Source organism: Poecilia mexicana, unplaced genomic scaffold (genome assembly GCF_051168715.1).
Source record: "Poecilia mexicana isolate PSO_F unplaced genomic scaffold, ASM5116871v1 scaffold_6, whole genome shotgun sequence".
In the NCBI taxonomy this organism is placed as follows: domain Eukaryota; kingdom Metazoa; phylum Chordata; class Actinopteri; order Cyprinodontiformes; family Poeciliidae; genus Poecilia; species Poecilia mexicana.
Window position 1 is genome coordinate 23,699,292 of NW_028263375.1, and position 25,202 is coordinate 23,724,493.

The following is a 25,202-nucleotide window of genomic DNA, read 5'->3' on the forward strand; positions in this document are numbered from 1 at the left end:
TGAATGTTGTAGAGTTCTTGTATTTACAGCAAGTATACTTCCAAAATCTTTGATACTCACCACATCTTTTGTTATTAAAAGGTGGCAAAACCTTATACACTGGCCATGCACTTGTTACATTTCTGGACCGCTTTTTTTTTCTTTTTTCTTTTTAATTCCACATTCATGTTGAGTGATTAAAGTTAAGTAGAGAAAGCACAAAGAAAATACAAAGACAGACCCCTTTCTCTTCTTTGTCAGAGGCAGTTTTTACAGAGCGACAGAGCAGGAGGGGATGAGGACGGAGTCTTTCAGCTAAATTCAACAGGCTGGTATGAAAAGCACAGTGATTAAACACAGAGTGGAGCTGTTCCTCAGAGCAGCCACTTCAGGAGCGGAAGCAGAGCACGGGGAACAAAATGAAGCAGAAATACCGTCACATTACTGGTCGTTCTCCACATCCAGTCATGTTCCAGGTTTACCGAGAAGAAACATAGTGTCAGGAAGTAAACGTCTATCCCTGTGGCACATGGGGATTAAAAAAAAAACTGTTTTTAGGTGTTTTTCTTTCTTTTTAGAAAAAAATGTCTTTCAGTAAGTCGGATGAGTCAGTTGTGATTGATCACACAGAGGCGTTTGGTTAGATTCAAGCACACATCCCTGCAGATTCCTGAGAACTCATAGAGCGCCCTCCTGTGGATGAAGGAGGACATTACAGTCACATCGAAACTCGTTAAAACAGCAATTACAAAGTCACATCTAGTAGATATTGTATTTATGTGGCAATAACTGCAAGTCCAGTTTTAATAAACATTTACACGTCTCAGCAAATTATATTCTTACAAAAAGTCATTATATGTAATATAGGAAAATAAATATTCCCAATAGATAATCAATCGTTTGCACTCTCTCTCTCTGGAATCACAGCCATGACCGATGCAGATTGTCCTGCTTAGTTTGTTAACTTAAAAAAATAAAATAAAGCAAAGACACAACACTGACAGCCATGCTGTTGGAAGTCATGACGCCATGAGCCGTCACTGCAAAAACACCACAGCGGATTGGACGGGAGCCGCCTGAACAACAGCAGGTTCAGAGTGCAGATGATGGCACAAGTATTAACCACAGTTTGAAGCTTTATACGTTTCACCTGCATGACATGACTCTACAGAACGGTTCCAGGCAGGATATTTAAACAAGGCATACAGCGGAACGACTTTTCACAGTCAAACTCCAGCAGAGAGTTCCCTTTAGTCCCGTTGCTCCGTCAGCAGTCGCTTGTTTGTTCGCCTGCCAGACAAGCCGTCGTCTCCACAGCAGCAGCAGCTTTCAGGTGAGTCTTCCCTTTCTCCCCTCCTTCATCTGAACTTCCATGTCTGTGTGAAGACGTAAAGGGGAAGCAGCGCCGTGCGAAACGAGGCCGAGTCAGGGCTCTTCAAATTTCCTCCCTCAGGGTTTGGCGTTAGCAGACGGGAGGTGGCGGGATGGAAAAACTGGGTAACCATGTCGCATCGTGAGACCCCCTCAACCGGGGTCTCAAAGCTCAGTGGTCTCCCAGCTCACCTCCCGCGGAACCTGGCGTCATTTAGTCCCAGTGTGGATGACAGTGACGGTGGAGGGGCGTGGCCGGGTGGGTTCGGCCACCACCTGGGGCTCCTCCAGTGACACGGGAAGGTCAGAGTCCTGGTTGTGCACTTTGACGACGGATGGAAGAGGAGCGATAGAAGGACCTGCAGGAGACATGGCACGGATTAGAAACAGAAATATGCTGCATTTTATTTTATGTAATAATGAGTTGCTGGTTAGTTTAGTTCCATGATGTATTTCAAACTTTTCAGCAAGATACTGGAGCTTGCATCAAGTCAATAATTCCTTAATATTGACGAATGGAACTAGAACATTTTCATCAATATTAAAAGAATTATTGACTTACAACAAGCTCGGATTTCTTGCCAAAAAGTTACTTGTAAGTTAGTTTTCTTATTCCAAGCATACTAAGACGTTTGCACTAGAAACTACATCAAAAACACTTGATAAAATTTTGTCTTCTTGCAAAGCAGTCCTGTTTCTCACTTGAACAAACCTTGTGTAAACAGCTTTACTCACACTGTCATTAAATCAGAGGCAGTGAGGTGATACTTTCCTTTGGTCATACTGGATCTAATTCAGCTGCACCATGCTTTTCCAATTTCTTATTGCTAAGATTTTGCGAAGTGGAAACCCAACTTCACAATGTACGTGCCACTTTGTGGTCCTCTAGCCCACAAAATCCTATCAAAATACATTTAGGTTTATTTGTTGCAATGTGTAAAACATTTATGGGTTGTAAATACTTTTGGAATATATTGTATGTCTCATATCAGCAGCGCTGCAAAAAGGCTTCTTTTTTTTCTTTTAAAGAGATGATGTATTAAACCCAAAGGCAGCAGAAGCGTTGCTCGTCTTAACGGAGCGGGCAGCAGGATGAAAGCTTGGCTAAACTCCAAGCTGGAAGTTAAACGCGTCTGTTTTGATCACAGCTGGCGTCCGCAGAGTCACTCACAGTCCTTCAGGGAGACAGGGGCGCAGTCCACAGACTGGCTCTTGGCCGGCGCTCGGCTCTGAGGACCCGGCGCAGGCTTGGCACTTTGGATGCTGCTTCCGAAGCTGGTGCCGAGCTGCAGACGCCTCATGTGGCGGATCACAGCTGTCGCATTGAACGCTTGCTAAGCGGAGAAGGTGCAAAACAGAAATTACTCTGCTTTTTTTTCTTTCTTTTTTTTCCCCCAGCAAGAAGAAACAAAAACATTGCTTTATTTGCTCTTTTTGGTAAATAAGATTTAAAGTTTCACATACCCTCCATTTGCTTTTGGCAAAGTTTTTGCGCATTTGTCGACTGACAGATTCATGTATGTTCTTGCACAGAGCAGTGTCTCCAGCAATCCTGTAGAGAAAGAAAAGAAAATACACACACACACACAATCAGTGGAAATGTTCACACACACACACACACACGCACACACACACGCACACACACACAGACACACACACACACACACACACACAGTCCTGCCAGCAGAATGATCCCCGTGCTGTTTTCATATTCAGTCCCTGCGTTTCTTTCCATTCGGCTGCAGCACTTTTTGAGTGATGGGCTGCTGTTTCTGCAGGATTCCCTCTCACATTCATCATCATCGCATCTCTTTACAAAACCCTGTCAAACGAAAGCCGTTTCTCTCCATTACGGCATCTGTTCCCGCCGGTCGCATCAGAACGACCACCTGCCCACGACCCACAAAAATGCCCATTTACTCCCTAACAGATTTGCTGGCCCCCTCGGCGGGATGCGTCAGCCCACGCCGTCTCGGCCTCGTTAGGCCTGACTCAGACCTGGGAATACATCCCAGTTGTTCATTAAGACTTCAAGGATCCTTGAGGATACAAGCCACTAATTGGCGGGGATTTATTCAGAAGATTTCTTCCCCGAGACGCTGGCGCTGCCCGGCAGAGGTGGGCCCGCCGCTCGGAGCCGTGCTGACAGATGACTGTGGGAGGACAAGCTCTCCATGACACATGCGTAAGCCTGGCAATCTGCGTCACACCGCTATGAAACGAGGTGTGTGTGTGTGTGTGTGTGCGCGTGTGTGTGTGTGGGTGTGTGTGCGTGTGTGGTTCCTCACCAGGGGTGCTCAAGAGCCTGGTCACATGTGAATCTCTTCTCGGGGTCCTTCTCCATTAAGCAGCTGATGAAGTCTTTGGCTGTGAAGAGGACAAGAAGAAAAGTCAAGTGCGCATCCAGCTGAGGACGAGTTCTTCACTTTCCGGCACTCAAGGTTTTTATGTTTTCATCTGATGTCTCACATTTAAGCATCACAATTCACAGTTACTGACAAGAACAAAGCAGATTGGTAGAAAAAACTAGAAGGGTTTTATGATGAATGAAACAAGCAAGTTTCTCTTGATTGGTTTTAACTGAGCAAATATTTTTTTTCCTTCTGTTAATTAAATGCCTTGAAACTTTAAACTCCCACTCTGTTTTTTTTTTTAATGGATCAATGGATCAACTTTTTCTTTGACACGCCTTGATCTGAGTTTAGTTAAAAGTTAGGACAAAGTAAGGAACTGTGCATTAACACATCATCATCTGAAATTGACAACCTCTATTAAGGAACCTGCAACCCAATTTCCTATAGTTACACTTTACACTCGTGATTTGAATGTGCTCTAATCTTTTTTTTTGACATTATATATTGGCAGAACATTAAACAGGTCTTACAAATAAACAAATGAGAACTAAAAATATGCATTTGCTTGTAAAAGCCTTACTGATGCATCTTCATTTTTCTTTTTTAATAAAGTTGCTAAACATGCTATCTGTTGAGTGTGTTGGTAAGGTTTATGTGTATGTTTTCGTAAACTGATAATTGACTGAAAACACACAAAGTAGCCAGAGCTTTAGACATTAATGTCTGCAAATGACGTCTAAAATGAACAAAAGATGTGTCACAAGACGGTTTTAAGGTCAGACGTGAACATGTTGCAGAGTTTGTTTCCTCGAACGCTTAATCTCAATCCATTTAGCCGATTCCAGCCGGAGAACGGCTCCAGCTATGAGTCACTACAGGAAATGGTCAATATGACTCCTTCACTCCCAGGATCAGATGAATCTGCAGAGGACGCAGGAAGTGCCGCACGGATAAAATTTGCATCATATAAATGATTTCAGTGTGTGACAAAAGCCCAGTTCATAAAATGCTGACGTTTAAAACGAGTCTGTGGTTAAGCTAAAGTTAGCAGGAAACTACAGTTGTTTGTTTTTTTTTTTCTTCCCACTCTTAATGTCTGCTGGTGAATAGTGATTTCCTGAATGTTTTGAATAAAGTTCATGGGTGTGTGCCCATCGGAGCATTTATGCTTCGTCTGAATCACCAGCCACATTTTCACAATTTATGTAATTTCAGGATTTGGTGACTAAATATGATGACTAAAGTCTCCAGACTGTTTTTTTTTTTGTTGTTTTTTTTTTACAAAAAAAAAGTGCCATTTGAAATAAAGGGATTAAACCTGGAAGCATTAGTAGCAAACCAAACATTAGTAAAGACAAACCCTCTAACTTTGACAGAACAAGATTTTGTGTAATTTGATGAAAAAGTGGCACAATAACAAACTAGGCTCAGAGGAATAATAATCAATGTTTGATCCGAGGCTGATTGTTTCTTTCAGAACTTTTTCTTGTCATTTTGTATCAACAAAGGATCAATTTGTTTGACATCCAAGGACATAAAGTGATATCCTATCATATGACTGTGAACTGTGTCCGTTTAGCTGTTTTGGTTTGATCAGGGGTCGTGACCTCTTAATTGTTACAACTCAACTGAACAAAATGGAGGTCGGAACCAAGCTAACTGGAACTTGGGTAAAAAATTCAATTAAACATAAAAGTAAACTAAATATACCTCAGTCTTCAGCATTCGTCTTCTGAAGTATGAGAATATATTTGGACAAGAATTTGAAATTAAAGTTTAAAGAAAAATCCACAAGGTTATGAAATAGGAAGCATTTAAAATGTTTCTAACACGTGTAGTTCTAATCCTGGCCAATTTGGCATGTATTAAAAATGTAAATGAAATAAAAATAACACTGTAATGACATCTCAATTCCCATTTTAGCTGGTGCTAGCAAGCAATAACATGCAGTCTTGGCAGTGTGCTCCATTACACAGCTAAAAGATAAAAGGCCTGTGCAAAGAAGTTACTTCTCTTTGACACACGGCTGTGAAAGTCAACGATTTACACTTTGTCTATGAAATTTCTGACTCCACTCAGGGGATCTGCTGTCACTTTTCTGGCTGTGGTTCTTTGTTTTCCACTGAGCCAGAAGAAGATTTAAATATGACGCTATTTTAGGTAAAACAGGAGTCCCACGTTTGTTGTCGTGGGATACTGACGGGTGCTTTCCAGACGCAGGTGGCATACACGTCTAAAAACGCTGAAAGGTGACAAACTGGCCGGCGCCCCCTAAGCTAAGCCAAATGCAGCTACTGATTCGTGTCCACTTGAAAGTAGCTTGCTTGTTATGTTTTGACACCAAACGTGGGATATAAAGACATTGCAGGATTAAGTTGCCATGGCAGCTGCTGAACTGTGTCCCCTCATTACTTTACTTTTTGCCTTGTTATGCGGCTTTAAACACAAGGTTGTTAGCTCCGGCAGAGTTATGTAACGGAAGAATCTCTGGGGGCCTTGATTTACCCTTTATTTCAAATGCAGCGCGAGAACACACACACACACACACACACACACACACACACACACACACACACACCCACACACACACACAAACTTCAGCTTACCAGAGTCTGAGATGTCGTCCCAATACGGTGCGTCAAACTCATAATCTGCCTTCAGAATCTGCTCGAAAAGCTTCGAGTCGTTCTCGTCGTAGAACGGAGGGTAGCCGCAAAGCCTGGGAGGAAGATCAAGTTCAAAAGATTACACAACGGTGGGTGTGAAGGTTGTTATGCTGCTGATGTTAGAGTCTTCAACCCGAATCTTAGAGGATTTACGTGACCTAATCCCATTTACTGGCTGTTGGATTTTCTATATAATGCAACAGAAGAAGACGGCACAGAGGGATTTTCAAGAACATAAAAAAAAACAAAAACAAAAAAATGGAACAATAGGAATCCAGTGTTAATATATAGAGAAAAATAGGCATTTAGGTTTGTCGTCTGAAAATAAAACTGTGTATTTTCTACAAACAGATGTGAAAAACATAAAAACTTCAAACTCTTATTGCTTAATCAATAGATTACAGCATCAGGGATTTTTTTTCTTGCTAATAAGTGAAACTCTTTCGCTTAATAAGACTGTGTGCAACACTTCCTACTGAAAACTTCCATGTTACTGGAGCTGTGGGGATCCCTCTGGCTGCCCACCGCGCAGGTAGATTACTAATGAATGAGCTTCAACCTGGAATCTGGATGCATTTCAATAGTTAACTAACAATCTCTAATAGTTAAGCAACAATCTCTGTCAGTGACAATCCTGGCTGAATGTTTGTGATCTTGAAGACGTCACAAAGCTGTGATCAAGATTAGGACGTTTTCTGATTCTTGAATTATCTTTATTTTACATAATTTTCATGCGGAGTTAAAAGATGTTTAAGCTCCCTGCTGGTTTCTGTTCTGAGCAAATGTTCATTCATAAAGCGAACTAAATAAAAAGTTAAATGTTAGATAACGTCAAGTACTCACAGAATATATGCGATGACCCCGATGGACCAGCAGTCCACCGCTTTACTGTACGGCTTCTGCGCCAGAACCTCGGGAGCTGAAACAATGAAATGTTTTATTGGTCAGAAATACTTTCATCTGTGCAGAGGAACCTAGCAGCTGGAGAAAAATGTTTGGGTTTCTGAATGGATCTGGTTAATCTGGATTTTATTTAAGAATGTTTAAGGGAAATGGGGGCCAACTACATCTGCATACTAAACTTTTCACTTTCCTTGTTTGGAAATAAATTTGGTCTATCACAAAACCTCCAAATGAAATAAACTGAGGTTTACAGCTGCAGTATAAAAAACATAAAACGAGGTATGAATATTTACAAAGAACAGCTTGCACTTTCTCCTAAAGCCACAGCTGGGAGGGCAACCTTACCGACATATCCAGGCGTCCCGCAGGCCGTGGCCATGACGCCACCTGTGCCCTCCATCTTGGACAGGCCGAAGTCACTGATCATGATCTTTGAATCGTCGTGAGGACTAAAGTAGAGCAGGTTCTCGGGCTGCAAACACAAACAGGAAGCAGCCAGTAGGTCAGCCTGTTGCTTTCCCTCGTCTCAAACCATCCAGGCTAAAGAAGTCGGATGGATTTGTCGTTTAAAGAGTTTTTGTGGCTCAGTCAAAACCCTTCCTACAGTTTACCGAGAAGGAAAATCCCCTGACATTTAACCCCACCGTGTGATCACCGCAACGTGTGACAGAAACCCACGCAGGTTTCAATGCCAGGGACTCCCCCTCGCAGGCAGAAAAAAACCAAAACGCTTACACGACAAATGTGAAATACTGCCGTACCTTCAGGTCCCTGTGCACTATGCCCATGGAGTGGAGATAGTTGACGGCGTCCAGAACCTGACGAATTAGCCGACTGGCGTCCATCTCTGTGTAGAAGCCCTTTTCTACGATCCGGTCGAACAGCTCGCCACCAGAAACCCTGTTGGTGATTACAGCTTGATGAGAAAAGGGAAAAGGTGCAGCAATTTCAACTTTTTATGAAACAATGTTATAGCAAAAATAAATCTTAACTTCTTTTCGGAAAAGCTGCAGCGAAATCCGTAATTTTAGGCCACAACAATCACAAAAAAAAAAGAGAAAGAAACCGTTGCAACATCCTGCAGGGACTGATAATAAGCGTCAGTGTTTCCAAGTTATTGCTAAACATTGTGACCGATGTTCTTTCACCTGACCTAACCGGACCTCTAAAACAGGTCCAGTATGACAATAGAAACAACAAAGCTGGTTTTGTGATAGATAAAGAAAGCTGGCATTTCGCTTGTTGAATATTTCTGGCTTCTCCATAATTAATATGTCTCAGGAAACCTGCTGGTTTTAATCAACTGCACCATTTCTACAATGAAAAGTGGTCAGATATCCCAGCAGGATAAACCTTGTTGATGGCAACACTACCTGCTAAAATACATGTGGTGGTGTATTTATATGTTTTGAGAAAATCTGCAGTTAATTCAAACAGGTGGATCAATTTCTTGCTTTTAAAATGTATTCAAATCGGACATTTGTACCATCGATCCACCTAATTGAAAAATCAGCGTATTCATATAAATGACATGATATACATGTACAAAATCCCTCCGTATATTTGTACAAACAGAGACCACCACTCACTGCAGATTCTATGATTTTTATAGCGATTATTAGAGTCGTCGAGCAACGTTCAGGTAAAATCATAGCAGAAATGTTTTGCATGATGTTTGTTTTTTTCTTCTCTCATTTCCATGAAGAATTATGGACGTCATAAGCTTGTTGGACACCTGTCCCATTAATATCCTTTGGGGTTTATAACTCGCGTTATCTGGCCAGCCAGACGCAGGAAATGACAATCAGATCTTTTGTTGTCGTTAATACTAAAATACTGTAGCTCTTTGTTTTGCTAAGTTCTGCTCCTTTCTGCTATCTAGAGTGGAAATTTTACTCAAAGTCTTTTTTTAGACAGTTTTCTTGGTATGCACAGACAGATTGGGAAACTTAGACCAGGTTGTCTTTTTACTCGTTATAATTACTTTTATTGGTCATAGATGAGCTGAGGTTTGTTTTTGATGCTGCCTCATGTGACAACAGCACCAGGGAAGAAAAATGTTTGCATTAATGTGCCATTTAAAATTCCCTTATGACTGTGAACACACAGAGGCAGCGAAAGCTTCTAAAAATATCCCAGACTGCATTGTGATTTGTCTAAAGTTACATCTCAAGTTTTTGTGTTTTAATGCAGGATTATTAATTAACCTATACTATTATAAATTTTGTTATGATTTTTCTAGAAATCACCACTACAGGATAGTCCACAGTAGCATCCTGAAAATATTTATGCAAAAACCACCTTAATAAAGAAACAGAAAATTAGATCGATACATCAGATGGATGTCCGGGACGTAACCCACCTGCAGACCGTTTTCCCCGTCACTGTGTGACATTAAATCAAACCTTTCATGTTTAGGTCAGTTAGGATTACCAAAATTATTTCTATTAGCTAAATATCAGATTACGGATTTTTTATTATTATTACTTACTTCCAAGAATTTGGGAAAACCAAGACGATGACGCCAAGCTTTGTAAAGCCTTTGAGTAACTCACAAAAGTCAAGACGATTAGATGCACATCTGTGAATATATTTTAAGGCGACGACTCAAAAGTACTTCCGGAAGGAGAAGGCCTTGCAAAGACGCTGACAGAAACGGGCGAAATAATCATTAAATGATCCGAGTAGCAACATGAACTGAAAGAGAGGAAGAAGCTGAGCTCCAAATGCAACTTAGAAAGTCAGCTTGTAGCTTTCAAACGCACTCAGGAAGATAGACCTTAATTGTTGGGGATTAGTCTTGTGTTCTGGTGAAGCTAAAACTAAAGTGTTTGACCATCATTACATTTGGAGGAAACGGGGGGAACAGCATCTCGAATGTGAAGTACGGTGGCGGCCGCGTCATGTGTGAGTAGCGTGGTGCAGGAGAGACAGCTGGAGTTCACAAAACGGACAAAACCGTGAAGAAATAACTTTATGTGGAAACATTGAAGCGACGTCTCAAGATATCAAACTGAAAATTAAAGTCTGGGTACAAATTTGTTCAATAAAGGAACAATGACTCCAATCATGCAGCTAAATTAGTTACCAGAGGAAATCAAACTCAACATTTTATAGAAGCCAACACAGAGTTACGTTAGACCTGACAGGAGGAATGGGCCAAAATTCAAGCCAGATATCGGGGTGGATGACGTAACATCAGAGAGAGAGAAAAAAACCGACTGCAAACTATTTTAAGTGTTTGGTTTTATTTTTTGGAAAGGACAAAAATGATTACCCAATTATATTATTCATATAAACGTTCCCAATAGTATCGACACACCAACATTATAATACACAACAACAGTATGCGTCTCTGCAGCGTTCGGGCTTGATGAGGCAGCCATCCTGAACTCCTTCAATCTGCAATTAGACGAGGCAAAGGCATAACAAGTGACTCATTAAGTTTAGCACCAAGCGTGAGTACGTCTCCGCTTTCACAGATGACTGGCAATCAGTGTTTAGTTAAGAATGAGGGAAAGGCAACATCGAGCAGCTTTCAGAGACAAAGGGAGGGCAGCGAGTCATGGGTTAAACTACAGATGGTTTAGTCACAAACGCTGTAAAAAAAATTAAAAAAGAAATGTGCGAGAAGGGTTTTTAAAATCATGAAGATGTGCATTTTACACAGTAAAAGAAACTAATGGTGAGAGTTTCACTCACCTCTGGGAGATGAGTTACAGTTTACAACATAATTGGTAAAGTCTGTGCTGTAAAAGGGACTAATAATGTAATATTACAGTAAATCGTCTGCGGTTTAAAATTCAACACTAAAATGAAACCTGGTTGGTTACCATTTTGTAAAGAAATAAAAACATGAATATAACTTTCAGATCCGTATTGGGCTGCAGAGTTTCAGGACAAAATTTAATTGCAATAACAATATCAATCTTTCTTTATCATAACACAATGTCTCTGCTACTCTTTTCTGAGCCCTAACAAAATTAGAGAAAACCCAAAGTTGTGTTAATAAAACCTGAGTTAAGTTTGCACTTTCAAGCTAAAAGTTGCAGGTCGATCATAATTTAATAATATTTAAGACCTTTGCCAAATTTCCTAAGAGTTCCCACCAGATCAGGTCATGCAAAGCTTAGAGAAATTTCAAAATAACCTAAAGGTTCATCTCAGGTCTCAGTTAGCATGTTAAATGTCAAAGGTCAAGCCATAACTAACAGTTTAACAGGTACGGTTTATTTGGAAGAGTCGCCAGAAAAAAGGCAAACGGCAGCACAACTTGCTAACTAAGTGTGAACTTTCTGAAGTCAGAGCTGAATTTACCCGGATGAACCGTGTCTGTCGGCTGGATCAGACCAAACTGGAAATATTTCAAACTCAAACTCAGGCCATTTGCACAAACACCTCACGGCAGCTGCCCACCACGGCGGCGGAGGAGGTGGAGGGGATGATTTGGGCTTATTTTTCAGACTCAGGTTGTGAGTAATTTCCTGTCATTAAGTCGCCATCTGTATGTGAAAATGTTCTAGAATAAAATATCAGGCTATCTATCAGACAGCTGAGGCTTTGCCAAAGCCGTGTCTTCAACAGGACATTGATGTCGACACCAGCAGCGCATCGACAACAGAACGACTGGGGGGGGACAAAACGAGAACTATGGTGATGTAATGGCCCAGTCAAAGTTCAGACCTCGACCTCAAGGGCGTGATGGGAACGTAAATGAACTAACCTCAAGGAGCTGAAGCAATGTTTTAAAGAAGTTAAGAGAATTGCTTCACATCTATGTGAGAGACCGACTGAATTAACGATTCTTGAAGCTTAAACTTACACCAGCTATAATATCTTACGCGTGTAAATCTAAAAAAGATGAAAAGGGAAGAGGAGTTTTGGTTTTATGGAGATTTTCTTGAACTGAGCATCTCCAAGTCTCTGTTAATGCCAGTAAAGGTGGAATCATGAAAACGACATTAAGTTTTGCATCAATATTTGTTGCCTTAGCTGTAAAATAACTGCAGTTTGTTCAGATATGAAGACAGAATGACTCCTGATTCAGTTTCACATTTACTCAGAAAAAAACAGTAGCATCAATATTGTCACCTGAATCCAACCAAGAGAGCCTACTTCTTTATCAAGAAGCATAGCTGAAGTAAGAACTTGCACTTTTTTTTTTTTTTTTATTTTACACGTTGCTGCATTCACTTAAGCAAAGATGCCTCAAGGGCACTGCAGACGCTCACTCACGCTCAGCATGCAGCACATTATCGAAATGACGGGCCAAATGGGAGGCGGAGAGCTGACCTAAACTAACAGCATGGTGGGCTGATGTACTTACAGCTGCATTATGAGGTACAGGTGATTGGAGCTTTCGTAGATGTCCTCCAGAGCCACAATATTCTCATGTTTTATCCTGGAGGGGGGGGAGAAGAGAAAATTCGCTTAGCAACAGCTCAAACCTCCTTCAGCCTTCTCTTAAAATGACACCCGGCCGACAGAGAGAAGATCTGTCTTTTGTTTCTGTTACGCTTCTTTGTTAGAATAAATGTGCGCTTGTCAAATATGGAGCGCCGCAAAAAGGGTTGAACTTATCAGCATTTTGTCACACCGCGAGTTTGCTACGTGTTTTGTTGGGGTCTTATGTGAAATGCCAACATGTAGTCGTGCGTAACGTGAAGCAGAAGGAAAATGATACAATCATTTACATTTTTATTTCAAACAGGATAAAATAAAGCAGTGTCATTTAATTCAGCCTGCCAGAAATAGACCTTATAAAACCACGTTCTGCTTCAATTAGACTTTAAGACCTTCAGGAGTAACGTCTGCCTTCTGCCGCTTCGCACACCTACAGACTGAAATGCCGTATTCTCATGTGCAAAATAGCTCTGGCTCAGTCAATGGAGACGTCACTAGACGGCAACTTTCAAGACTTTTCGATTAGGTCTTTGGTCTGAACTTTGACTGGACCATTCTAGCACATGAATACTTTTATTTAAACCCTTCTATTGTTATTCTAGGTGCATGTTTGGAGCTGCTTTCCTGTTGGAAAACAATGCTAATCTGCACAGATCTCAAGACTAACAGTTTTTCCATATTGTTTTTTTCTGGCTAGCTTCTTTGTCTATGATTAAAAAAAATAAAACACTCACTTTCGCTCTGGGTTTACCGACCGGCATCGACAGAATAAGAACACTGACGTCACGTAGCGCGTTGTTTACTGACGTGGTAATGGTGGATGCCGCTGTCTGTTTTAAACTATTCAGCAATGGGAGCTGATAGGATTGCTACTAAATCCTGACAAGATAAAGGAAGCTAATCAAAAGAAAGAACATCTAATAGAAATTGCATGTTGTGGCTGCAACGTCTGAAGAGAAATCTGTCTGGATGTGCAGTCGGAGCCAGAAGTGCATGATGCTACGTCTTTTATAATTTCATAATCATGATTTTTTATTTTTTTTCCATCACCCTTTGTTTGCGTCCGATTTGGCTTCTTCTGGTGCAGAATTATGATGCATCTCTCACCTTAATGATGTAAATCGCGGATTAAATGCGACATGATCGTTCAGATTGTGGGCGCCTTTAAAACAATCGATTTTGTATTACTTTTACATATGAAAGAGGCTCAAATCAGATTTGGGAATAGATCCCGATTGGGCTGTTCAGATTGCAGAAAAATAGTCGGATATGGGTCCCATCTGGGCAAAACAAAAAACAAAAAGAACAAAAAGACAAGATGCACCACAGCCTATGTGAAATCCAAAGGAAGTTACCCTGGATTTTTTTTCAAGGTGTAAGATTAAAGGGAGCTAAACTGAAGTATACAGCACCTTTTGAAAGAAATGAATCATTTCCTTCCACTTCACACCTGTGCACGACTGTGTGTTGGTCTATCACATGAAATCATGGCAAAAAATTTGTGCAAACCTCCAAGGGGAATGAATGCCTACATGTTAAACTATAAAACCTCAGGATAAACGGAAAATAAAAGCACTGAGTGCATGTGGCCGGGCAGGCGAGAAAAAAAAGTACAGGCAGTGTAAAATAAAGTCGACAAAAGGTCTTCAAAAAGGGTGAGCGTTTAAAAAGAGTGAGGTGGAGCTGGAGGAGGAGGAGGAGGAGGTGAAAGCCTCAAAGGACCAAACAACCTTCACAACTTCTCTGCTTTCCAAGTCTGGAATGAAAATGAGGTTGCAGTTTGAGGACTGTCAGAGATGAGAAGAGAGCGTAAAGAGTGGTAGAAGAAAAACAGATCACAAACCAAGAGAAAGACAGAGAGAGAGAGAGGAAAATGCAGCTGTAACCAAGCAACTACAGCCAAGCAATGCAATGCTCACTTTTAAAATGACTGATAACTGAGCTGCTCTGAGTATTGATATATCAGCCCCTGGAGGAGGATGTGTCACCTGGTGTCAGTGCAATCTTATCAAAGCCACCTGGGCAGGTGTGTGTGTGTGTGTGTGTGTGTGTGTGGGGGTGTGTGTGTGTGTGTGTGTGTGTGTGTGTGTGTGTGTGTGTGTGTGTGTGTGTGTGTGTGTGTGTGTGTGTGTGTGCGTGTGTGTGTGTGCGTGTGTCGATAGCTGGGACTAGACAGGGGAGCCACTTAAGCTACTCACTGATGGCTAAATAAACAGAGACTAAATAAGCGGCCAGAGAAAAGAGAGCAAGAGAACCACAGCTTGCCCCGAGGATAAAGCGAGGTGGGTGCGTGCTTTCCTAGAGCTCTACCCCAGAAAACTGCTCGGCGGAGCGTACTTCCTAAGCACGGCGATCTCGTTCTCGATGCTCGTCTCCTTCCCCTTGAGCGCCTTCTTGGGGATGCACTTGATGGCCACCATCTTTCCCGTGGCTTTCTCGCGAGCCATCACCACCTCAGAAAACGCACCGCTGCAAGACACAGACAAAAAAAGAGAGAGAGAAAGAGAGAGAGAAGGGGGGGGCGTCAGTTCGGCCATATACGAGCTCAGACAATATTGACACATCGTCAGTGAGCGGAGAGCAGGCACTCAGAGGCAGACGGGCCAGAGAGTACACAAACAGCATATTGTGAATATTTACTGAGACTCGGGAAAGTCCGTGACCGTGGTCAACCACCCGCCGCGCGGCCAAACGCATGGCAAACACTTTTAACCCCCACCTGTCCTAAAAAAAAAAATAAAATAAAAAAAATCAGCCATTTAGCAGGGCAGACAGCTCGTCTTCTTCTACCATCTGCCTCCACACACCAGCGTGTTTAAAAACAAAGCAAATACAGAATTAAGGGAATATCTGCTGAAGCAATCTATCTGTTGCTATGATACCACAGAGATAATAAGTCTTGCAAAGCAGACACAGTGGTTACTTTTTCCCTCCTCTCCTCGTCACACACGCTCTTTCCCCTCCGCATATGTTGAGATTGGCTTCATGTCAGCATCCTGGACAGAGCTGGAAAGCTGCAACTCGTTTGGGTCACATTCACCAGGACTGAAGCTGACATGACCTAAAATGCTGCAGTTACCTTCAGTTAACTGGAGCCTGTTTTTTATTTTACAAGAAAATATGAGAAATGTTTCCCATAGACCTTTTTTTAAGCCAATTCTAACGTTTTCATGCTTTGTTTCAGGACTTTCCTGTTGTACACTAAAAATGACTAATGCTCTTGGTTGATGAGTTTCTAGATAAAAAAATGGAAGAAATTCTAAGTTTTAATGCATTTAATGAGTAAAAGTTGAAATATTTTTCAGCATATGGCCTTCAGGATATCAATCAAAGTATACCAAGGGAAAATATGGTGGTTTTGATCTGAGGCTAACTCACTGATGAAAGCATAGATTAAAAAAAAATCTTTTGATTTTAAACTCACAAAGTGACTACGATGCAAACACCAGAGGTTTTTTATTATATATATATATATATATATACATATATATATATATATATATATATATAGAGAGAGAGAGAGAGAGAGAGAGAGAGAGAGAGAGAGAGAGAGAGAGAGAGAGAGAGAGAGAGTTCCTTTAAAACAAAGTGAGAGGAACCTTGTACAACCACTTTGGTATAGGTTATGTTGTTTACATAGTGCATTTAAATGCATCATCATAATCCATCTAGATTTTCAGACACAGAAAGCTTTTTAGAGGCACAAACAAGGTGAGCTTTTCTAAAACACGTTGATACTGCAAATTTACTCACCTCAAAATAGAGCGAAAAATATTCCATTATCATGACATAACTTTTGTTTTTGTCCTGATAATTAATCATTTTACTTACAAAACGACATGAAGCAGGTCTATAGCAACGACTGGACGATCAAGGCGAGTCAAAGAGAAAAGTTTGAATCGAGTCCTTCAAACATCACTTTGGATATCTGAGTTGTTTTAAAGGCAAAGGCAAAGGCAGTTTCATCAGCAACTGCATTTACACCACTGACAGCTGACTTTTGCTTTTCTCTGCTAAGAACTGTAAGAGACAGAGGACCAGGTCTGACCGAGAGAAACTTATTGAGCTTAAAGAAAGACAAAAAAAACAGAACTGGGGGTGAAAATCCCTTAAAAATGGCAACAACCAGAATGAATAATGAGCATTGCGACAATGACATTACATTTATTCTAATTTGGATTACAATAATTTTGAAACAAAAAAACCCCACTAATTTTAAAACATTCCCTTTGTTATGTGCTTATTTGGTTCCTCTGATGCTACAAATGAAAAAACTTAATGGATAAATGTATCAAATAATCACAATTCCAATCTTGTGCAACATAATTATGCGCAACTGATTATTTTTAGTATTTTTCCATATTCAAATAGTGGTGACACAGACCCCTGTTCGCTGCTAAAAGCAACCCTGGAGGGAAAGAAAGCATCACAGCAGGATGACAGAGCAGCAGAAGGTGACCTGAAGTGATGACTCATGCTTTTTCCTTGACATCATATCCGCATTTACCTGAGGAGAGACGGCAGCATGGCGCACTATCAGAAGATATTGACTTGGATGTTCAGCCTCAAACTTCCTTTAACTTGGAAAAGAAAGCACTCTGGAGCTAACCATAGACAGACTGTTACTCCCTGTCCAGCTGATTTGCCCTAAATCTGTTACATTTTCAGCTTGTGTGGTTTGCTGTCACACTGCACTGTCAAACCAACCAGACCCTTTGGAAAATCTTTTCATCCCCTCGCCTGTGGTGGCGCTGCATCAAGAAGCACAGACGAAAACGACACAAAAACCTCTGAAGAAGACACTGAGCAACTTCCTACTTCATGAAATGTAAACAATCAGTATTTGTCTTGTTGTTGGTAAAAGACCACAAGCCATTTTTCACGCTAGCGCTAGACTCCAGTGTTTGTTTAGGTTGTATTTACCCAGAATGCCTTGCGCTAGTGTTCACTTCCTGTTTTTTTTAGCAGTCTCCGGTCCGCTTGGCGTTCACATGTGAACTGCACCAGAGTTCACTAGGGTTTTAGGTGAACCAGAGTTCGTTTTTTTTTTTTTTTTTTTTTTGGTCCACATCAGAGTTCAATTTTGCATTCGCATCTCCCCAAACGAACCGCACTTTTTACGTAAATGAACTGGAGTTTGATTAAAAGGGACCAAACAGGACTGGTGTGAATGCACCCATATGTTCTTTAAGAAACCTTTGAGGTATTTTACCTAAATAGGTAAGTGGGGATCCAGCTTTTTAAACCATATAATCAGGTGACTTCTGAATATAATTGTTTATGTTTATGGGGTGATGGAGGAGGGTAAGAACAAATGCATCAAACTTTTCAGAAAACGTAGAAAATCACACTTTTAGGTGTTTTTCTTTTTTAATGAACCATTTTCTTTTGAGCATCGATGGTGTGCCAGGCGTGTAATAATTTCCTCCCCAAAGCCTCTGAACTCAGTGCCACGGTCGGGTGCTGCGACTCGCACCACGGCCACACTAATCCCTCAATCCTCCATCACACACGGAGGGAGAGGGTCGGCCTGAGCCGCAGCACACAAGCAAGCTGCGCACCAACGCAGCACCTGGCTTCAGATGCGGTGAGGTGGAACGCAATCACCGCAAACAAAACAGAGCGAGCTAGGTGGCGCGTGGGCCCTTCTGACGTGACCTCATTCTGACACACGACGCGGGAGAAAATGTAAACGCTGGGAGGGTGTCGGCGAAGAACTACTTGTCGGCGTATTGGAGCGCTGTATTCCCACTGCAGCTCTGGCCGTGGGGACAATCAGCATCATTCCCACTCAGCAGCACACACCACGGACTTCCACAACTGGTGTGGACGTCGGGAAAAGCGCGCCTTTCCGCGACCATCTGCGTGCTGAGAAGCGCGCGAGCGAGCGGGGTTTTTTTCTTTCTTTCTTTCTTTTCAGTGCTCCTCTCTCTCTCTCTCTCTCTGTCTCTGCTCTCTGCAGGAGAAGAGGCACGCTGATGAAAACCACAGGAAACCTGTGATCTCAATGGGAAAGTGTGCTGAGCTACATTTTGTACCCCCACCCGGTTCACCACACTGACAAGCAAATACATCACTTCCTGTGAATGACAGCTTGACACAAGGCCACTACTTCCCCTGATTTGTCAGAGCATGAACCCTGACAAACGAGGCTGCAAAAGCATTTACTCTATGAAGTCACAATTCACAGAAAAAGAGCTTCTTCAGCGTGTGACAGAGACACGCTGCTGAATCTCCACCATAGTCAACAGTTTTCAAACATTTCATCCAGTTAGCTGCTCTGTAGGGTTACAAAGTAACAATTATTTTAGCTAGTCGATTAATTGGATAACAAAATTGGCACATTCTGGAGATTTATTTGGTTTGTTTTTAGCCATTAAAAGATGCATGTAAAGAAATAATTTCATTTTTTAAGTAAGAATCTAAATATTTTATGGCCTAAAATGTAACAACATGGCTTTCCTATAATGAACGATTGATCATTAGCTGCAGAGGATGCATCTGCAGCTAAAAAATACTTCTGACATCAATATAATGCAGGGCTGATATGTTGATTGTTTTTGGATTACCTGATCAACAAATGGATAGCAAAAGGTGATTAATGGGAGAAAAGAAATTATTGTTTTGGTTTAATTACTGCTCTGAATATGTTGCTCTTTCAGCGTTTTGCCTTTTTCTAAATTTTTTTGGTCTGTATGCTCCAGTTAATGATTAATCGATTTCCAAATTAGTTGACGATTGTTTGAGCAATCAACTGATCGTGATTAATTTGATTAATGATGATTAATTCCTAACAGCTTTTAGGTTTGTGGGTGATTAAATCACTCTAATGTACTTATGCATGTGGCTGCAGTGCATCTTAACGAGTTCAGCACCAGACATCAGAGAAACCTCCATTCGATTTCAATCTTATCTCGACCTGTTATGCATTACAAATGAATTCAGGCTTCCTTTGCAGCGCTCTGTGCTCACAGCTCTGGATGTCCCTCTGAGCAGAGTGTGACAGTCTGCAGTCACACAATGTGCAGACAGCCAGGCCAAAAACCGGCTGACTAATGCGAAAGTGGGCTGCCGTCTCCGTGTGAAACCGGCGGCTGTTGCTGCAAATGCAGAGCGAGCCCAGCCTAGAAAACTTTTCACCGCCCCGCCTGCCTGCTGGGGGGCCGACTGCGGTAAAAACGCGGGGAGGAGTCGACGGCGGCGCAGGAGCTCGGGGGTTGAACAACAGAGGCTCTGCTCCTGGATGCTGGAGGCCGGTGCGAGTATTGTGCTGCTGCTGCTGCTGCTGCTGCTGAGTAATCACACTGAATCATCTTGTGTAAGATGCATCACGGCAGGCGGTTATACAACATGATGGAAAAGTCGAGAGCTGATGATGAAGGTGAAGCTGCTGGCCGGGGAGCCGCCCGGTCAGAGTCACCTTGCAGCAACACCTACAGCCTGACCCAAAATGGAGGATCCTTTCACCACTTCAATTGACAAATTTATTTCTGTATTACGTTGCAGAATTCACGCTCCCCCGATCAAGAATACCTTGCAAAAGTATCCCACTTATACGACTTGAACTTTTTTAAAATATTGCCTGTTTACAGCAACAAATCCCAGCGTTTACAGTAATTTAATCTGTAGACCAATACAAACTAGTCCACAACTATGAAGTTATGCACATCATATTTTTTCCTTTTTTAGCCATAAATAAACATTGTAAAAGTCTCCAAATCAGTCTGGAGTCTTTTGCAGCCTCTCACAGGTTCTTAGTTGCCACCGCCTTGGTGTTGCTATGGTGACGGCAAAGTTCAACTTTGCTCTCATCTTCTTCCATAAGCTGCTGCGCTCTTAACAAAAGTCCACGTTAGGGACATGAACACTTTTTACGAGAAGCCGTGTTTTTATTTTGTTCATTTAAACCGGACGGTCTCTGAACTTTACAGAGACATTTTATGAGCCTTGTTTTGACCGGCTTCGTCGTCTGAAGTTTAAAAATACTTTATCAGATAAATGACGACGATGTTCTCGCTGAAATGCAAAAGTTTATTTCAGTTGTGACCATAGGTGTAAAAAAAAACAAAAAAAAAACTTGTGATCACACCTAGTTGAAAGGATGTGGGTCAGACTGTGATAAAATTGCCGCAGTCACATCTTTATCAGGGTTTTTGACTTTTACTGGTACCTAAGAAATTCTCAGTATTTTTGTTTTAAAGATAACTATAAGATGTTTGTTATGGCGACAAAAAATGAGTATAACATTAGTGGGGGTGAGCCAGTGGTAGAACAGATCAAATGTGATTGTTTCGTGGCCTGTTGGTAACTCCATTTGTGAACAATATCATAATATGAGACCACCAGCCTGGTACATATAATGTACATATAATCATTTCATCCCCTCCATGGTAATCTGGGTCTACCCCAGGGTGTCTTCCAATTGGGACGGGGCCAAATGAGAGTCACGGAATGATGGTGGCCCGGGTTTCTCTCCTAAAATGAAACGTGGACAAAAGCCTGTGCAACATAAAACAGCTATTTTACTTGGAAATGAAGTCACTCCCCTGCAAAATGTGTTTGGGAAAAAAAACAAAAAACGCTCAAAATGTTGCACAGATTTTCTCTCACTAAGATCTTTCAGAAATTTAAGTGTGGTGGTAATGTCACCTTTCCAGTTGGTTTTACTTTTACCTCAGTTTTACTTAAAAATGTGGCTCTTCATCTAAGCTCTCAGCTTGATGTGACCATAAGTTCAGTAACGCATCAAACTCTCCCATACTTCAAATGTTAATTAATCTCACATAATATAATATTTTTAAAATGTTGGATGCTTTAAGAACCAATATTTACTGATTTTACTTTATATCATCCATTTATTCCATTAGTCAAACACAAATCCCTTGCAATTTTTCCACAGTCCTCACTGCTTCAGTTTCAAATACATATAATGTTTTTTTTTTGTTTCTCCTCCTAATAAAGCTAATAATAATAACAAAATGGTGGTAGGCTAGTGCTACGTTTTTAGGACTTCTCCGTTTTCCTGCTGTCGCTTCCTACTTATGTTATTCAACATTTGCCACTTTTCTTTCAGGTATCTTCTAATTGGATTGGGATTACAGTGGATTAGGATTGTAGTTAATCTGTTATGTCTATGTCTGTTTATCAGGCTGCCGGATCAGTTTAACATCCATCTGTGGTAACAATGAGCAGCACTTTTATCAACTCCAGAGACTCCAGCGTGCGTTACAGTACAATCAGTCATTCACCCTTTCGTACACACATTCACACACTGATACTGTGTGCTACATTATAGCCCTGGAGCAGACTGGCAACAAAAAGGCTGCCATTCAGTAGGTGCCACCACCAAATATGGTAAAATTCCCCTTTGATTTCACCTTATACATAGTCATAGTACTGTTTCTGTCTTGTTTTGCTGGGGTGGCGAAGTCAAAGTAGTGGCATAACCATCACAGCCACAAATCCAACCAGTGCTGAGCTGCATTCACTATCAAGAGACCATCTAATATGAGAAATGTGTCATTCAGCAGAATCTGATAGTCAAGATGTGCCTCAAATGGTCGGGTGACCAGAATCATCTGATTTTCAGTTTAACCAGCCCACGCTGGTAAACAATCAGTCAGAAATGTGAAAAGCCAATTATTCTCATCTTAACAAATCCTCATCACCTACATGCTAAAAGTAGGTCAGTGAGCCGCTGACAACAACACTCTTCGATGAGGAAGTTGTCACTGTGAGAAGACCCAGTGTAGCTGTTTCAAGTATCAGCGAGGTCCTTAAATATGGTTGAAAGCACAAAAGTTGTAAAAAAAAATAAAAATAAAAAAATAAGATAAATAATAATAAAGTCATATTTATAAACACGCCCAAAACAGATTCAGTGAGTGCTGGTCATTTCCTTGGCCAGTCTGTACTTGTCCAGTTTTGGGTTACCGAAAAAAAGTTGGGCACTTAAAAGGAGCCATGAGCTACAGGATGTCAGGGAACAAACTTCAGCAATTCCAGAAAAAAAATAAGCAACTAAGTTGCTCTATGGTATGTTTTAGATATGTAAATTAAAGAAAAAGATCAATTAGTTGTGCTGTTTTTTTTTTCTTTTTAAATATAACCATCCACTCCACAAAGCAGTAACAGTCACAGATTACTTACTCCAGATCCGTCACACACAAAAACAACCAATATAATCAATAAACCTGTCTAACAAGAACATGAACTGTTACATTTATTCACCTAAAGAAAATAATTTCATTATATCAGCAGCTGAAGCATTGGCCTTTTGTTGATTATGGACGTGAGGTCTTTAAAGCATTAAAAAGAGTGATTGACTTTTACCTCATGACAGACTTTTATTTGAACAAACTGGATCAACGAACCGTCAAACGTGTCCAACAACGAATGCTGAATCGTTTGTTCATTCTGCTGCTATTCATTACACACTGAAGCTAGCTTAAAATGCTACTGCTAACCTAGGCTGTAAGCAGCTTTGTTATTTCTCTACAGTCACTGCAGGCTTCCTGTCTGCGCTTGTGCTCCCGAGCAGCACCAGAACTCTTTGGGTGCCGTTTGATTACCCTCCAGAACCGCAGAGCGCTGCGTCACGGCAACAGGTGCCACGGCGCCCAGCAACAGTAAACTGTAGGAGCCAGCGAATTAATCAATAGCTTCTAACTTCAGCTATGAAGAAGTGAATGTAAGCGAGGCGGTGCGGCCTCCAGGTGACATTCAACAACATTTAAAGAATGTCAAAGTTATCGGTTACAGCAGCTATGGTCAGGAGGAGGTGGAAGTGTCAGAGTGAAAACTTGTCCTTTATTTTTTTTTTTAAATGTGAAGGTTTACCTAAGCTAAGCTAGGAAAAATACTGATATCATCAGACTTTTGTCTTAATCCGCTTCCTCTTCCCCACATATTGCTGTGCTTTGCCAGTCAGCTGCCTAAAAACACAAAACAAAAAGTCAAATAAAAATTCAAATATTTGGAAATGTTTTGTTTTGTGAAAACTAAATTGTGCCACATATTTGTGATTAGGAGGGAAAATACTGAACAACCTAACAATTTTAATGAGAAACTCCTGCTTTATATTTTGCTCTACAAATGCATCAACATATAAAATGTTTTGCTTTTTTTTTTTAGCTCAGCAAAAATCTGATAGGGGTTAAAGAAAACAGGAACATGATGTCAGGCAAAGAGGGATATGCAGTAAAGGTGGTGAACGTCGCAATGACGATTACTTAGAGTACAGTCAGCAAAAACGTGGTACGTACTATAAAGTTCTTATTGGACTGAAACATCAGGAACAAAAGACGCTTTACGGTTTTTCTGCAGCTGCGGAACGGCTCGCTAGATTCCACCGGGTCAATTATTTCTGCGAAGAGGTTTTCAACAACTTGAGCTTCATCTCCATTGTGGACAAAAGACCATAATAAACACAAGAAGATCCAGAAAAAAAAACCCTCTGTGTTCTTCGACAGCCAGTGTAGCCTCAAGACGGTGACGGGTGATATGTGGTCTTCCAAAGGACTTGGAACATCTTTGTTGCCTAGCTGCTGCGTGTTCAAGGTCTCGACTGCAATTCCACGTGGCACACACAGAGCTTTTTCAGGCAGGAAAACATCTTAATTTTTCTCTGTATAGCGAGTTGCCTTGAGGCGATTATCACTGATTTTAATACGTTTATGGCTTGTTCAGCGCAGGCAGAAAGCACATTTCCTGAAAAATACAGCTCAGGTCTCATGTATAACACAAAGTCTGGATTTCTTAAGATGATCTAGATATTGATTTATTTTAAAAAGTGTAAAAATAATTCCTTTTTTAAAAAGATTGTGTTCACCCACCATCACCATCTTTCCCATGTAGAGGCTGGATGAACTACTTTCTGATCAGACACAGTTAAATTAGTTTAAAGTTGTTCATTATTGATCTGCCTGTAAGATCTGATCAGGGTTTAAGTAACCCATAAAAACATCCAGATTCCTGCAAGGTGCTGATTCCAATTTTGATCAATTATGATTTTTTTTTTTCATGTCTATTAGGCATGGGAAAATAAAAATAAAAGTAAAAATAAAATAAAATAATAATAATAATAATAATAATAATAATAATAATAATAATAATAATAATAATAATAATAATAATAAAAGAGTTATTTGTTGTTTGGTTTTTGCAGTAATTTTTAATATGACAGAAAATTAAGAATTTATCTAGTTTACACTAAAGGGCATCGAACTACATACTGTTGGTTGATGTGCTAATAGATCAAAAAATATATTTAGTTCTGAGTTTTGGTGCATTTAATTACTCAAAATAGAAAATTCACTTGAATTAACTTTGTAAAGAAAAATGTTATTTGCAGATCTTGAAATGTTTTTTTGCACATCTTTAGCAAAGACAGCTTTGCATTGACAGCTGACCAGCAGGTCCAGGCTGATCTGGATCCAATATATAGAGACATTTGCTTATCTTACAATAAGTTATAGATACTTTTTTAAGTAACTAACTTTTCTAGCCTGAATTATACTTGAGGACA

General features: G+C 40.8%; 1 protein-coding gene across 2 annotated transcripts in view; it reads right to left on the reverse strand.

Annotated features, from left to right (window-relative positions):
• camk1db (calcium/calmodulin-dependent protein kinase 1Db) overlaps positions 1-25,202 on the reverse strand; it is a 32,033-nt gene continuing 6,831 nt past the window's right edge. Inside the window, exons 1-11 of one of the 2 annotated variants that reach the window (XM_088006452.1) lie at positions 15,317-15,659; positions 15,014-15,145; positions 12,600-12,674; positions 8,035-8,173; positions 7,619-7,745; positions 7,214-7,289; positions 6,311-6,423; positions 3,639-3,717; positions 2,815-2,902; positions 2,522-2,684; positions 1-1,709 (exon numbers count right to left, since the gene is read on the reverse strand). In XM_088006452.1, coding sequence (XP_087862578.1) covers positions 1,561-1,709; positions 2,522-2,684; positions 2,815-2,902; positions 3,639-3,717; positions 6,311-6,423; positions 7,214-7,289; positions 7,619-7,745; positions 8,035-8,173; positions 12,600-12,674; positions 15,014-15,123 — 1,119 coding nt within the window. In that variant the 5' untranslated portion in view covers positions 15,124-15,145; positions 15,317-15,659 and the 3' untranslated portion in view covers positions 1-1,560. Of the gene's footprint in view, positions 1,710-2,521; positions 2,685-2,814; positions 2,903-3,638; positions 3,718-6,310; positions 6,424-7,213; positions 7,290-7,618; positions 7,746-8,034; positions 8,174-12,599; positions 12,675-15,013; positions 15,146-15,316; positions 15,660-25,202 lie in introns of those variants that run through there. The other variant, XM_014974693.2, reaches the window with a different exon arrangement.